Source organism: Camellia sinensis, chromosome 1 (genome assembly GCF_055761805.1).
Source record: "Camellia sinensis isolate YWXY chromosome 1, ASM5576180v1, whole genome shotgun sequence".
NCBI classification, from domain to species: domain Eukaryota; kingdom Viridiplantae; phylum Streptophyta; class Magnoliopsida; order Ericales; family Theaceae; genus Camellia; species Camellia sinensis.
In genome coordinates, this window is record NC_138961.1 from 55,712,262 (window position 1) to 55,728,777 (window position 16,516).

Consider the following 16,516-nt stretch of genomic DNA (forward strand, 5'->3'; position numbering starts at 1 on the left):
ATAGAGCTTCACCCATCGTATATAATTTTAGGATAATTACACTTTTCACCCTTGTAATTCTATTTAATTTCACTTTAATTCTCATTGTTTTAATTTTAAGCACTTTGATTGTTCAAGTTAAATGTTAAAATTAATAATTTTAGAACACTTGTCAACCTTTAGGGCATGTTTGATTGAGTGGATTAGAGCATGTGATTGAGATTATTAATCCGTGGGTCAAATTATCCTATGTTTGTTTTAACATTTTGATTTAGGATTAATAATCCAATGGATAATTAATCTAACAAATTTGTAGGATTATTAGTAATGGAGTAGGGGTGAGATTATTAATCCAATGGATATTAATCCAATTGGATAGTGAATACCACACTAATTTAATAGGATTATTAATACTTCACTATTAGTGTTGTGAATCAAACATGACCTTAAAGATGTATACAGGAAAAAAAAAATTAACAAAATTTGAACGAAATGACTAAATTGAAACTAGACTTGAAATGTAAAAATTGAATTACTCAAATTAAAGCAATAAGGATTAAGTAAAATTTAAGCCAAATTATAAAAGTAAAAAGTGTGGGTAAATTACAATCACTTATCTTAAGATTTGAAAAAAATACAATTAATTTCATACTTTTGACATAATTACACTCATTTTCCTCAAGATTTTAATTCGCATAATATATATAAACTTTTTTTTATCAATAATTTATTAGTCGTATTTTCCACTAAAATATATATTTATGTTTACTTACTTCAGTGTCTATTTATACTAACATTAATTTAAATAACATATTAAAAAAAAAGGATAAATTACAAATAAACCTCCTGAGATATACTTAAAATGAAGATTGTCCCCTATGATTTGAAAAATTATAAATATCTCATTTTAATTTTTTTTTATTTAACAGAATTACTTAGAAAAATGAAAGTTCTAACTGCTCTCCTATTCAATAATAAAATTATTTGAATTATTAATTAAAAATATATTTGACATTATTAAAAAATGTTAATTTATTTGATAATTTATTGATAAAATGAGCCATTTGTTATAAAATCAAAAACTTTAGAGAGTTAGATACAATTTTTAAAATCACATAAAGTAATTTGTATTTTAAACAAATATTAAGGATGTATATATACAAATAAATAGAGATATGAATCTTTTTAATTTGACTAACCAAATAATTTTTGATAAAGTGGAATAGAGAAAAATTATTCATATAAGTGATTCCATTTGATATGACTTAAAACCTAATTCAATTTAGGCCAAGTTTGGCAACTCCAATATAATCCATCTTTTTATTTTTTTTTATCACATCACTTCTTTATTTTTCTGTACATAGTTTTATAAAAAGATAAAAAATACACTTATTTAAGTCATCTCAAACGACCCTTAATTTGTATCTGAGATGTGTTTATAGTTTATATTAAAAGAAAAATTATTATACTTAATGTCGATAATTAGGTGGTTAGGTTAGACGTTAGGGAGCGAACTATCCAAGCAGTAGACCTCAGCGGTCGAATTCACATATATCATCGCCCCCATCGAACGGCTGTGGTGAAATCAAATCCTTTCACTGTCACGAATCGAGCGTGGGATCTCCAATTCTAATCGTATAAAAAACGCGTTCCGAAACGACGAACACGAACGCCATAAACGACTTCTTCGGACGTTACGAAGAAGAAGGCTAATCACAACAACAACATCAACAATAGACTTCAAATTGACTCCACACACACATTTACATTCATTCATATCAATTCATTCTCTCTCTCTCTCTCTCTCTCTCTCTCTCTCTCTCTCTTCAATTCGTGAAATTGCATCATTGACGCCAATACCTCTCTCCTCTGTTGGTCCGTCAACTTTGTTTTGTCCCTTCTCTCCCCAAGAATGAGGTTTTAGGGTTTAGTTTTCATATTTGCTTATACTTACCAGAATGTACCCCAAGCTAATTATCACGATGGGCGTTCTCTTGATTTTGCTCCTTCCGAGAGATTCAAACGCATCTCTAATCAGAACGCTCTTCAAATTGGCCCAAGATGACAGTCTCAACAACAGATCAATACAGGTTCCTCTTTTTCAAATCTATATATTTTTTTTCTTCACAATTTAGAGATTTGTGTTCTTGTTGTTAGTTTTTTTTTTTTTTGATGTATTTTCTAGGTGGCTCCTTCGCCGAGCCCCGTTTCGAGCGTTGATTCCAATTTTGGTGGAGGGAGCGGTGGGAATGGTGATCAGGTACCTCCTTCTCCTTCTCCTTCGCCGTTGGCTGAACCAAATGATGGCATCACTGATGAGAGATGTGAGATTTCATCGTCTAGATGGTGCCAAGATTTGAAGAATATGACCGCGTGCCTGCCGGGAAGTGGTAATTCACATTCATTTTATTATTGTCATGTGATTGTTTTTAGTTTTGCAATTGAGCTTCTGATAAACCAACTGCATTTTGCTTCACTAATTAGCTTAGCATTATATCTCTTGTGCAATTTAAAGATTAATTGATGCAATTGCTGAAGATAAGAAGCTTTTTAATTAGAAAAATGTTGTTTTGTCGACTATCTACAAAATGTCAATAGGAAACAGCAAGTGGGAGAGAGAGAGAGACGGTACTGGACAACTTGAAATGTGTACACAAAAGTTGGTTACACATACATGGACATGTCCTGCTCTTTCAAACGCATTAGAGCAACTCCAGTAATTATCAAACAAAAAAAAAAAAAAAGAAGCCATTTTTGGTACATCAGTAAAACTAAATCACAATCACAAGAGACTTTTTGAGGAGCAGATATAGATCTAATGGCCATTGGAGTGGTATATAAGAATCTAACCATTGGAGTTGCTCATATATTTCATTTGACATGTTGTTATATTCTTCTTGACACTGTTGGTCTCAAGCTCAGATAAATTTGGTTGTATCTTGTGTGTTAGGTAACCTGACAGTTAGTAGGGAAAAACTCCGCTGGATCCCAAATGAATATGAATATGTGAGCAAGGACTAAGGTGTTCTTTGTATGCAACGCGTTAGGCAAGGAGTGTCACATTGGTGATTGAGTGTGGTGAAAAATAGGCATGGGTCCTTGCGCTTCTCAGTATGAGCACTGGTAGAGAAACTAGTCTAGAATTGTAGGTTTAAATTAGCAAATTGAAATATAGGAACATTAACATGTTAAATAATGAAATTAGTACATGGTATGATTAAAAAGGAAAATTAGTATAACATACTTACAATAAACTAAGTTGGTGATGAGAAAGTCAAGGAGGTAAAAAATGCCGATCAAAAAAAGTCAAGGAAGTAAAACTATTGAGCATAAAATTTATTATATCGGGAAAGATAGATGTAGAAATGGTATATGAATATTGAATAGTAGTAGCTAAACACCCTAAAATTAATGTAGTAATAGTTACAAAGAAATGAGAAAAAAAAATATGTTAATTAAAATTGTAGTTAGAGAAAATGTAATTAATGTTATTAGTGCCTACGCACCCCATGTAGAATTAGATGAACATATTAAAGGACAATTTTTTGATCAAATGGATGAATTAATGCAAGAGATGCCCATAGGATAAAAGATAGTTATACGTGGAGATTTTAGCGATAATGTAGGAAGAGATAAGCAAAGGTAGTAGAGGATGTACGTATGAATGACTGATGTAGTTTCGTTGATTGCCATGAGGCTGCTAAAGGCATTTTGGATTTCGTAGTAGCATTCGGTCTTATAATAACCAACAATTTCTTTAAAAAGAGATAAGAACACTTAATAACTTTTAAAAAGTGCGTCAAATAAGAGTCAAAATAGATAATTTTCTTGTAGGAATGCAGGCCATTTAGCATGTAGATATTCCAAGGTTATTCTTGGAAAGAGTTTAACATCACAACATAGGCTAATGATACTTGATATCTATATTAAAAGGAAACATCAACCGAAAAAGATATTAGGATCTAAAAACTAGATGATGGAATCTAAACAGTGAGAAATTATAAATGTTCAAAGAAGCAACATTGAGTTTGGAAGGTAAAACTAGTAACATGCGGAATATAATGACATAATATATTAAAAAAATCATTGAACAAAGTTTTGGAGAGTTGAAAGAAAAAAAGCTCTTAAATTCAACAAAAAATTGGGGGTGGTGTGATGAGGTACAAGCCGTAGGAAAAAAAATTGAATGTGTTAAAAAGTGGCTAAAGGTTAAAAATGAAAAAATAAATAAATTATACTTAGAGCAATGATTCATACCCCCTTAAAAGTGCCACCCCCACCACCCCCACACACACGTGGGGGTTGGGGATTGGGGATTGGGAGATCAGAAAAAAAAAAAAGAAAAGAAAAGAAAAGTTAGCCAATCAAATGCAAAGGGGGTGACCCCCAAAGGGGGTCTCAACCTTTATTGTTATATTTATAAAAGATATAAATGGGCTAACAAGGAGGTTAAAAAGAATGATAGAGAAAAATAATATTTACAAGCTTGCTAACTTGAGATAAGAAAAAAAAATCAAGAGACTTTTATTATGTTGCGTATAAAAATTAAGGATTCAAGGTTGCTAGTGAATGATGAAGAGATTAAGGAAATCTAAAAAAGTTATTGCAAGAAACTGTTAAACAAAAACATTTAGAAATCTTAAGGAAGTTTGAGGTGGACATCGTAGCCTAGAAAATGAAATCAAATATGGCTTTAAGACCAAATGGTGAATGTAGAAAAAATATTATAGTATCTATATATTAAAATAAAGGAAATATCTAAAATTACAACTATAGAGGTGTTAATTGTGCATGAGAGTGATTCAACATCTCTTAAGAATTGCAATAACAATGTCATAGAATTAGTTTGGATTTATCCTTGTTGATCATTTGTGGAAGCCTAAGAAGCTCAAACATGAAAATGTGACACGACACAGACACAACGACATGAAATTTTTTAACAAACATGGAGGACATGTGCAAAATTTATAATTTTATGTATTTATTTTATGTCATATATAAAGATAAATAATTATTGTATGTTATATATATGAATACTTGAATCAAATATAATAGTTTTTTAAATCTAAAGGAGGACAATAGATATAAATTTACATTGTTTTTGTTTTGTTTCTTAGATGAAAGCAATACACTTAATATGGAGATTAATACAAAAGTATAGAGAGAAGAAGAGAGATCTCCATTTTATAGATTTAGAAAAAGTTGATACCAGGGTACTTAAAGATATATTATCGTAGTTTTTAAAATAAAAAAAACCAAAGAGGAATATTGATGTGATAAAGGACATGTATGATAAGGTAATGACTATAATATAATTAGATCACCTATAGGAGAAACAATTGAATTTTTCGTAACTATAGGATTGCATGAAAGGTTAGCCTTTCTTGCCTATCGGTTGATGAACTAAAAGACAAATAAACTCTAGATAAGAATTTGGAGAGAAGCACTTGAGTCGAAAAAAGGTTTAAAATTATTAGGACTAAAACTAAAATTATGCAATGTAATTTTGGAGCAATAGAAGTAGAAGTGATGGGAAGTGAAGATTGAAAATCAAGAGATACTATAGAGAACAATTTTGTAATCTAGATTTGATTAGTAATAAAGGATAACAAGGTTAGAGATGATGTGACTTATACAATCAAAGTAGGCTAGGCTAACTCAATTCCTTACTCCTACTAATGTGGGGCTAAGTAGCGTCTTTTCCTTATACAACTATTCATCCTTAGTATTAGTAGTCCAAAGCTTGTTAAGTCTAGTGTAAGGAAGCAAACTGTCAATGATCCAATCCAATTGTCAGAAGTTTATACTTGATTGAAAACTTCAGCCGAGCTTAGGAAGTAAAGGGATGCTTTTGGCATATTATGCAATCGACATATACCAACAAAATTGAAGGAAAATTTTATAGAATAGCTACAATGCCAGCGATGCTTCATGAGATAAAATGTTAGATAACTAAGAAATAACACATTAATAAAATAAGTGTAGTTGATACAGGGATGCTAAAATGGATTTGTGCTAAGACCGTAAAAGATAGAATTAGTAATGAATACATTCGTGAAATGATAGGAGTAATACCAATTAAAGATAAGTTGAAAACAAATTAATTATGTGAATTCATTTAATTTAACTAAACAAATAGCCTTTGACAGAGCTAGCCAACCCTAATTTATTGGGACAGAAGGCTTTGATTTCGTTTGGTAAATGGGATGTGTGGAGGAAAAGGGGTTTGCACTGCCCCCTCTTCATATGAGAAGCAATGAAAATCCTTTTATGCTGTCAAATAGCATTTTCTTTTTCTCTCATCATTGCATGTAGAGGATAGAAGAGTTCAATATGGTAATGTGTCAAGCACATAAACTGTATCATACTTGTATCCATGCCATGTTGTGTTGACCAAGTATCCCACATGCATGCATCAAGGGAAGCGCGGTGTGGGGTAAGAGTCTAAATGACATTAGTGGAGTTACATGATTTGTAGTCTACCCAAGTGTGATGATAGAACTAGCATAATAAAAATGGTTGTTTTTTGGGTTCTACCACTGGTCTTCAATATTCATAACTAACATTCCTTTGTTTATTTATTTATTTATTTTTTGTGGTTATACCTAATTTAACTGAGCATGTAGACGTTTGTAGATCGGAAAAATGAAAGAGGATTCCTATAGTCGACCCCACCTGATTGATAAATATCCAAAACCTCTTGATATTAAAACAACTTTACTGCGTCTCCTTCAGTAAGCATGTTTTCATGAAGCTGCATTGAATAACCCAATCTTCATTTTTGCTCCCCATAAAAAAGAGAGGAAAAAAAAAGAAGGAGAAGAAGAAGAAGAAGAAGCTATTCGTCTAATGCGTTTTATTTCTTTTTTTACTTCTATTTAGCATCTTCTTAATGTTGCAGCACCTAAATCTTACAAAGTCACCACTTCTTTAACCTTCTTCAGACTTTATGGAAGCTGGAAAATATGAATATTGAGGCTTTGATTCTTTCTCCTCATCATCAGAAATCCTTTCAACTGCAACATGAGGGTTTCCTTTGAAAAAAACAAAAAACAAAACTCCACTTGGGGTTTCTGATTACCAACTTTTTAAAATGACATTATTACCACAAAGATAGATCCTTTGACTATGCAAAGGGAGGGTGTGATGCACCTTGGCATTCCAACTTTGTTTCACAAAATCAGTTACGCAGTTACGGAAGCTAGTTATAGCCACAGACTTATAATTTTAGAAGTTAGTATTCAGGATTTCTATAGATATGTAAGTTATCAAAGATTTTGATGTTTTAGTATTTTTTTAATAATTGTTATTACTATAATGTCCAAATGTTTCAAGGCTCTAAGAAGGGAAATGTTTTAGTCAACTTGTTTCATTTTATTTATTTGTTTAGTTTCACACACCTTAATTTGTTAGTACAATAGGTGGGAAGAATTTTCAAAGGTTTTTTTTTTAAGTCTTTAGGGTTTTTTGGAGCCTACAAATTGGCCTTGTATGTGTAAGCCCCAAAGATGAAAAATAAATTGAAGGAGAATTGGAGGAGTCCTCTCATCTCCCATCCTTAACACCTCTCTTTCCCACTTTTCCATGGCTGAATGGGTGGGCAGGCAAAACCAAACAGAGACTATACGACAAAGAAAAACCGCGTCTTGGAAGGGACCATTTTAAAGTTGTGCTGTTGTTTTTTTTCCCCTGCTGAATTTTTCTTTCTGATGTCCACAGAATTTATTGAGTTAATTGGAAAAGTAAGCATGAGAAATCCTCATTCAGAGAAATTGGAGCCACTCAACCCTTGTAAATATGTCTTTTTTATTATTAACCCTTATACTTGTTTTGTTGGTTTTTGTTCAATCCAATCTCAGTAGGACAAACCAGGCATACAAAATAACAGAAACCAATAAACTTACCACTTACTTTTGATATGCATGTTAAATTAAAGAAACTGCAATAGTTGCAAGGACAGGGACTACCAACTCTTGGGAAGATGAAAATAAGACTCTCAATTAACTTCTAATAAGATTACAGATTGAAACATGTATGGAAATGTCAAATAAGAATTGAAGCTTTTATTAGTGCCTCTATGCTTGTTCTCCTCTAACTCTCCTTGATTTTTTGAGTTTGAATTTTTTTTTTTTTTTTCCCCAATAGGATGCACTCAATGATGTTATTATTTGATTTATCTTCTTTTCTTCCCTTGTTTGATGTATGGATTCAAATCACCTATGTACTTTCTCATCTAGCTTAAAATGGCCCCCACCCGAACAGATTTTAGTTATGATCTGTGAACCAATATTTTTGTCATCATCGATCAGGATTTATGTCATCATTCAACACCAATTTTTAGGAGATCGTCTCAATAGCGCATTCATTGATATTGACATGCTTTTCTCGACCAAATTTGATGACAATTCGTCAGCTCTCCAGTACCTTGAGTTGGAAACCCTTCCAGCAACGTCCATTTAAATATGTGGAATTGTGATGTTCCATGATGACTTAGCAATGTTCAGGAGCTAAGATGACCATCCAATGCCATGACAGATAATACCCACTGAAAATGATAAGTTTTCATTGTTTTCTACTTTGAAGCCTCTGAAGGCTTAAACTACCATTCCACATGCTGATTAAATTTTCCATACAAAATTATAATGGATAAACAATAGTAAGCCTACTAAACTTCTATTGTTAAGTTATTCCCTTGACAAGTTGACTGAGTTTAGAGCCTTTTCATTTTTAGCTATGATTGGGACCTTGCCTAGGAGAAAAGGGAACCTTTCACGCTAGGAAGCATGGATATGGGTGTGCAAGACATAGATATGATATATAGCAAGATATCAATTTTTATATTCTATATTGAAAAAGGAGTGGAGATAAAACTTCTTGATTATCTATTTTAGAAAGCATTATTCATAGACAAATTAAAATTTTAATATTTTAATATTAAAATGCTTAAAGGATGATGAATCAGTAAGTATAAATTTGCATTGTTTTGATTTTAATCATTGACTCCTAAGCTATTCTCTTCGAACTTGCAATGGGTCTCGCGTAAGTCTAAGCGATGGACACGTGTGTTTTAATAGTGCAATAGACACATTTGGACCTGCACTTGTTGGGGAGTGTTGATTGTTGGTGTCTGACACAGCTGTAACACCTTAGATGTGTCCTAGTTTGTAGGTCACACCAAATTTTTGCAATTACACAACATTCCATGCCTTAAAACATTTTTCTTGAGTTTAGTCAATTAAGCATCGTAGTCTGGTCCTACAACTTGCCTCAGAAAAACTCAAATCAATTGAACTCAGTAATGCCTTTTACCCTAGGCCAATTGTTTACTGGATTTCTGCTTGCGAGTCCTCTCAGTCAAGGCCATATGTTCTATTAAATCCATATACTGAGGTATCTTTTCTAACTAGCTTATTTGACTGTCTCATCCTTGCAGCACTGTTTTATTTATGTCGAACATTCTTCCATTTCAGCTACTGGTCATCTGTCTCAATACTTCTTTGGTGGGACACCAACTAACATTTTTTTGTTATGAATATATTCTCATTGTTTTAATTATTCTTCCTTGCACTTTTTGAGTGCTTTTTATGCATTATTAGGCTCATTTTCTAATAACTTAAGCTTTTGGGACAAATGATCACTTAATATGACATTAGAATTTTGGTTGCAGTAAGTTTTAGGTTAGGTCTTGTCATATTTTGTTGTTCCCCTTAAATGGTTGTTATTGTGCACTCTATTCTGTTGGACTCTATTTAGTTTGCTTTGTATTAATCTCTCTCTTTGTTCGGTGTGTGCTTGAGCACTTCATTTAGGCTATGTTTCTTAGGACAGATTGGATTAGATGGGATTAACATGCCTAGGATTGTTAGTCCTATTATCGATCCCTTTGGATTATATATCCTATGCAATGTTTGGATTTGCTTAGGAGAAGCGATTGACAAAATCCTAGCAATTTTACAATTTATTTATCAAAAAAAATAAAATAAAATTACAATTTAAATAATTAATCTTAACTCAACCTTAGTCCCCCATCTTGTATCCCACCCACCCCCCACCCACCCTTTGGGATTCAATAGTCTCCTATATTGGGGATACTATGTCCGGATCCCAATTTTCTCCACCAAACATCTAATTATGCATTTTGTAGGGACTATTAGTCCAATCCCAATGCCATGTCCATTCAAACAAACATGGTCTTAGTTCAGTTGATTTGTCTCTTCACATGTTAGAGAGGGTTACAAACGTGGTTTTAAAAATGGGTTGCAACTGATACGTAATGCCCATTACATAACCATATTGGTAGTAACATTACCTGTTACGGCTGCTACGGTGATGTGATTGAATTTCACAGGTGTAACGGCCCCATATCATTACGCAAGACCCGTAACAGTTACATTACAATGGCAATGGTGTCTGCTGCATTTAAAAGCTAATTGTTTGCTCAATTGTTCTCCTCTTTCAGCTTTTGTTTTTTATTTATTAACTAAACATTATCAATTAAATTTTTAAATGTAGTTGTAACTTGTGATTTGTATGTTGCCTTATGTGTATAACTTGAAGATATGAATCGTATGTTTTTTAGTTTGTTTTTAGTAAAATAACCGCAGTGATATTCACATTTATTTATTGAACATATCCAACCAGCAAATTTGACAGACATGACATTTTAAGTCTGTAACTACTAATAACAAAGTAAATAACAATAAAGCGGTGTAATAGGAATTTATGACACACACAAAAAAAAAAAAAAAAAGCCCAATTAGTACACATTAATGTTTGTTTGGGAGGGAAAAGATTGAGTACATATCTGACCTTTGGCATAATGCACAAAGTGATGGTCCCAAGACTTGAACCCATAACCTTAAGGTTATTAGGCTAAGTCATAACAATTGAACCAATGGTCACCCCTAAATCATTAAGGACACATAAAATCATTAAATGTTGAAAGGAAAATATGTCAAAATTCTTTTCATATAATGACTTAAAAATGGTAAAAATTGTATTCCATATATTGGGTCGTGTTAAGAAATATACAAAATTCTCCAAAACATTTTAAACCTCAACAAATGTGAATTTGAAATAAAAACATGTGTATTGGTAAGTTTTCATGAAGTTGTGCAAAAAATGAAAATTTTAATAGTTACCCTACGCTTGTTACACCCTGCAACAACCATTATTTGAAACCTTGGCTGCAAATGAGGCAAGGTGTGAGACTTTGATGTACATTTCTAATATCTTAAGCTTTTGGGGCAGCTGCTCACCTAGAATACCTGAATAACCTTGGCTAAATTTCAAATTGCTTGGAATGTGTGCATTAGCTTTTACCTTCTCTCTAGATGTCAAATTGGCTCTTTTTACCAGTCACTTCTGTTACTACTACTGGAAACACCTAGATCCAAGTTTGGAATCTTCCCTTACTTTTGACTAATCTATTGGATCAATGGTCTATATCATTTGTTAACTGTCATCATCAGATTGGTATTATTACCATCTTAGGTGGATCTGAGTTCATTAGTTATTCAATTATCGTTTGTTCTTACTGAATGAATTACGTATGTTGTGAAGTGGCTTTTTTTTGGTGGCTCAAGTAGCGTGTGAAGAAAAATTATACATTTGCTCGATTCTATTTGGAAAATTTTGATTTCAATAAATTAGCCATTGCATTTATTCTTGAAGATTTTATAGCTGGCTTTTTTGTTTTTTTAAGCCTTTTTTTATCTCTTTGTACATGGTTGCATTCCTGTGGGCATTCTTGAGTTAGTAATACAAATTGATGTTTACTTATCCACAAAACAAAACAAAACAAAAGTAATGAAAAAAGAAAAAGAAAAAAGATTCATTTCGTACTTTGTTCATTGCAACATTTGCTTCAGAATGTGAACCATCTATTTTTGTATTGTTCATTCACTTCGACCATCTGGACAAGAATGCTGAGAAACACTAATACTTAAACTTCTGTTTATTCTTATTGCTTTAGCTCTCTTTTGGCTTGGGCCTTTGTATTCCTAAATCAATACTGTCTATTTCATTTAGGAAGTTAATATATTGAAATATGAATTATTAGCTATGTTACATGGACTCAGGTGTTGGTGTGGGGTGCAATGCAACTATAGATGCATATGTAGGGGTCGGACACATCAAACTTCAAATTTTAGGATATACAAACTAGGCAAAAAAGGAATACGGGGATGTCCTCTAATTGGGGCAGAAGAAATTATGTATGTAAAAGTAAAATTTACCATGATATATCATATTATAAACAGTGATTTTACCATAATTGCATTTATTTGGCAATGCAAAATATATAATTTTACTATAATATGATATTCTGGCAATGATTTTACTCCAAATTTGAAAAATAAAAAATAAAAGAGCTAAGAAGTGTCCATTTCAAAACAAAATGATTGGATCCATATCTTATACCTGTACCCACGTTATGTCGTATCGACATGGGTACTTCTGAAAAAATGAAGAGTCCATGTAACATAGGTTATTAGTGATTTTCTTTTTTCTTTTCTTTTCTTTTCTTTCTTTCTTTGCTTTGCTTTATGACAGAAAAAGATACAATCATTCCCTTTTTCTTTGTAGGACCACAAGGATCATTTCTTATTGTCCAGAATGATGAAGAGAACTCACTGACAGTGAATTACACAATCTTGCCTCAGAACACTACTTTCGGGGTGATAAAACTACAGAAACATCAAGCCAAGAAGGTCCATAGTTTTCTGTCATTTCTTCTTTTTTATGCTTCTGGTTATGTTCCAAAAAGTTGGTTTACTCCATTATAGGCAGGACAAAACACAGTACAATTTAATTATAATTAAAATTGAAGCAACAAAGCGTAATCTTCTAGCTTGTTCTAAAATTTTTAGGATTGAATAATGTGTTGAATATTGTGATTTGTAACCCTCTGTTTGAAGGGGCGTAGTTTGAGGTTCAGACTTCCGCTTCTCATCGACCATTTTGCTTGTTTCATGCCAGATCAATACTAATGTTGGAGGAGGCCAGTCTGTAGTATTAAATGCTGGAAACGGGGATTGTGTAATTCACATGGGATCTCCAGCCCCAGAAGACGACATCGGTTACCATATTCCATCTGATCCCACCTATGTAAAACGAGCCACCTATGTAAAACCTATGCACGGTGCTTACCTACTGGTATTGATAGTTTTGATCAGTGGAGGGGCGTGTGCCTGCTTTAAGTTGAGAAAAAGAGAACGGCATCTTGATGGGGTTCCATATCAGGAACTTGAAATGGGACAGCCAGAATCTCTTTCAGCTGTGAAAGCGGAAACAGGAGTAGGTTGGGATCAAGATTGGGATGATGACTGGGACGAGGAAAAGGCAGTGAAATCACCTGGCAGAAAGCATTTTAGTAATGGACAGCCAAATGGCCATGCTTCAAGGCCTTCTAATGATGATGGATGGGGAAATGACTGGGATGAATAGGTGACAGTTTTTTTTTAGTTCTTTTATTTCAGTTTTGAATTTTGATTTTTTTTTTTTAAAAGAAAAGAAAAACCGATAGGAAAAATTACGCCTTTTTTTTTTTTTGGTTTTTCATGCTCCTGCTGAAAGTGGGTTTTTATTTTTTATTTTTTTGACAGATTGAATTAGTTTAAACAGATATGTTTCTGCAAAACATGTCTATAGATTTTTGTGATATACGCGGTATACTTTTTTTTTTTTTTTTTTTTCCTCTTTCTCCTTAATAGTTTATATTGTCATGCTATTTTATTTTTGACTGAATGTAATGAGGTTTGAAGATTGTTTTTTCACTCACTTGGGAATTTTCGCATTAGTAGAATTGAAAATTTACAATGCGAATGATCAAAATGACAAAATAAGGCATTTTTTAACATATCTTAGAATTAAGTGGATAAAAATGATTATTTATCAATTTAGGAGATGAGCATGTAAATGCACCCAAAAAATTCTTGTTGGACATTCCAACTTTCAAATTTTGTTAGTATCATTTTATTCCTAAATTAAATTACTAGAAAAGACAAAACTCTCTGGCCAGCTCAACTCTATCCAACCCCTCTTCAAGCCGTTCCTCACCGTCTAGTGCCACTCCTAATCCCTCTCTACCCTTTACATTGCCCCCACCTTCTCTTCTGTCGACACCCACTCATCTCATTTCTTCTTCTTCTCTCTGTGTGTGCACACTAATGTTGATAGTTAGGATTTGAGAAGAGGCGGTAGCAGGGGTGGGGAGAGAAGGTGAAGGGGTGACGAGGAAGGTAAGGGAGGGATAGTGGACGACATAGAAGGGGTGAGGGGCATTAAGAAGGGAAAGGGAGGGGCGAGGACTTGAGAGGGAATGGGAAGAGGTGGAGGCTGTTGGGGAGAAAATGAGAGGCAACGACGGATGTCACTCGGTGGAGGTGGGTGTGTGGATTGAGATTAATTGAAGTGTTTCAAAAGAAAAAATCAAATTCAAATTTGAAGGTGAAATATCTTAAGGAATGAGGTACTTAATAATTTTTTTTAGGTGCATTTAGAAGCACTCAATTAGAAGGGGTAAAAGTGAGGTTTTTCCTTATTTTTCACTCACTAGGGGATTTTTACATTGAAAGTATAATTCAAAATTTACAATACATAATGATAGTATTTAGGACAAGGATTTGAAATAGAAAGATCCATAAGCCCCCACAAAGCATAACCCAACATGACATGCTCTCAAGAACCACCCCCACTCCCACTGGTATTGTGTTGTGGTTCACAAAAGTTGGGAGAGAGAGAGAGAGAGAGAATCATTTTTGTGTGTAGACAAAGCAAAGAGAGGGCATTATAAAAAGAAGGTAATTGAGTGCAGAATCATCTATCTTTGTTCCTCTCTAAATACTTTCTCTTCGTTTCAAGATTGCTTTTTATTCTTTTCATTTACTTTATTTTTGTTTTTAACCAAAGAATGCATGATATTGATACAATTTTTATATCTTGGGTAAATTACATTTACCTCCCCTGAGGTTTCTGACAAATACGGGGACCTCCCTTGTGGTTTGAATAATTACAGTAACCTCCCCTACTTTACCTGACAATATCAAGATTCCCCCCTGCTGTCAAAAATCAGTAAACGGTGTTACTTTTTTCTTAGAAAATTACTTTATTGCCCTTCCCTTTAAAAATATTAAAAAATGTTTTTGGATTGGAGGATAAGTTTAGAGTGTTTGAACAGTATTTTTAGATTTATTTTTTAAAAATATTAAAAAATGTTTTAAAAAAATTATTTTTTATTTTAAATATATAATTTTTATTTAAATATTTTATTTTATTTTGTAAATATTTTAATATTTTAATTTTAATATTTTAAACTCAAAACACAATTTCACACTCAAATCGTAACCAAACACATAACTCAAAACTCAATTAAAAAATTATTTTCAAACCTCATAACCAAACACATAACTCAGCACTCCACACTACTTTCAAAACTCTACATTCAAATAGTAACCAAACGCATAACAAAAAAATAAAATACTTAAAAATATATTTATAAAATAAAATAAAATATTTAAAATAAAAACTATATATTTAAAATAAAAATAAAAATTTTAAAATTTTTTAATATTTAAAAAATATATTTAAAATATTAAAAAAAAATACAACACATAGATGTATGAAATATAATGCACATTAAAATAAATAAATAAATATTTAAAATATAAATATGTATCCTAAAAAAATAAATTCAAAAAATTTCAAAATTTATAAGCAAACAAATTTTTTTTTTTCAAAACTCATAACTCAAAATACAACTCCACACTCAAATCATGATTCTAAAAATAATTTTAAAAAATAAAATAAACTTTTTTTCAAATTTTTTTTCTTTTAAAATAGAGTTTTTGAAAAAGTTTGGTTTTGAGTTTTGGAAAGAGTTTTGAGTTTTGAAAAAAGTTTTGAATTGAGTTTTAAGTTTGTGTTTGGTTATGAGTTTTGAAAATAATTTTTGAATTGAGTTTTGAGTAATAAAAACATGTTCCGAATATTTTTTTTTTTTAGAAACATGTTTGGTTCTCTTTTAGAATCACAATTCCAATTACAAATTTTCAAAAAAAAATTCAAAACTCATAGTGTTAACCAAATGCACAATTCTAATTAGAAATTTTCAAAAATCTTTTCAAAACTCATAGAATCACAATTCAATTAGAAATAATTTCTTGAATTTATTTTTTTAGGGTAAATATTTTATATTTTAAATATTTATTTATTTATTTTAATGTGCATTATATTTCATACATCTATGTGTTGCATTTTGTTTGATATTTTAAATATATTTTTTAAATATTAAAAAATTTTAAAATTTTTATTTTTATTTTAAATATATAGTTTTATTTTAAATATTTTATTTTATTTTATAAATATATTTTTAAATATTTTATTTTTTTGTTATGTGTTTGATTACGATTTGAATGTAGAGTTTTAAAAATATTATGGAGTGTCGAGTTATGTGTTTGGTTATGAGGTTTGAAAATAATTTTTGAATTGAGTTTTGAGTTATGTGTTTGGTTACGATTTGAGTGTGAAATTGTGTTTT

The 16,516-nt window shown here is 31.6% G+C and overlaps 1 protein-coding gene across 1 annotated transcript; it reads left to right on the forward strand.

Annotated features, from left to right (window-relative positions):
* The first annotated feature begins 1,476 nt into the window (after window positions 1-1,476).
* Window positions 1,477-13,717, forward strand: LOC114276579 (uncharacterized). Its single transcript, XM_028218358.2, has 4 exons — window positions 1,477-2,069; window positions 2,165-2,369; window positions 12,565-12,689; window positions 12,958-13,717. The coding sequence occupies exons 1-4, from the start codon at window positions 1,938-1,940 to the stop codon at window positions 13,423-13,425; spliced, it is 930 nt and encodes a 309-aa protein (XP_028074159.2). The 5' UTR covers window positions 1,477-1,937; the 3' UTR covers window positions 13,426-13,717.
* The last annotated feature ends 2,799 nt before the right edge of the window (window positions 13,718-16,516 follow it).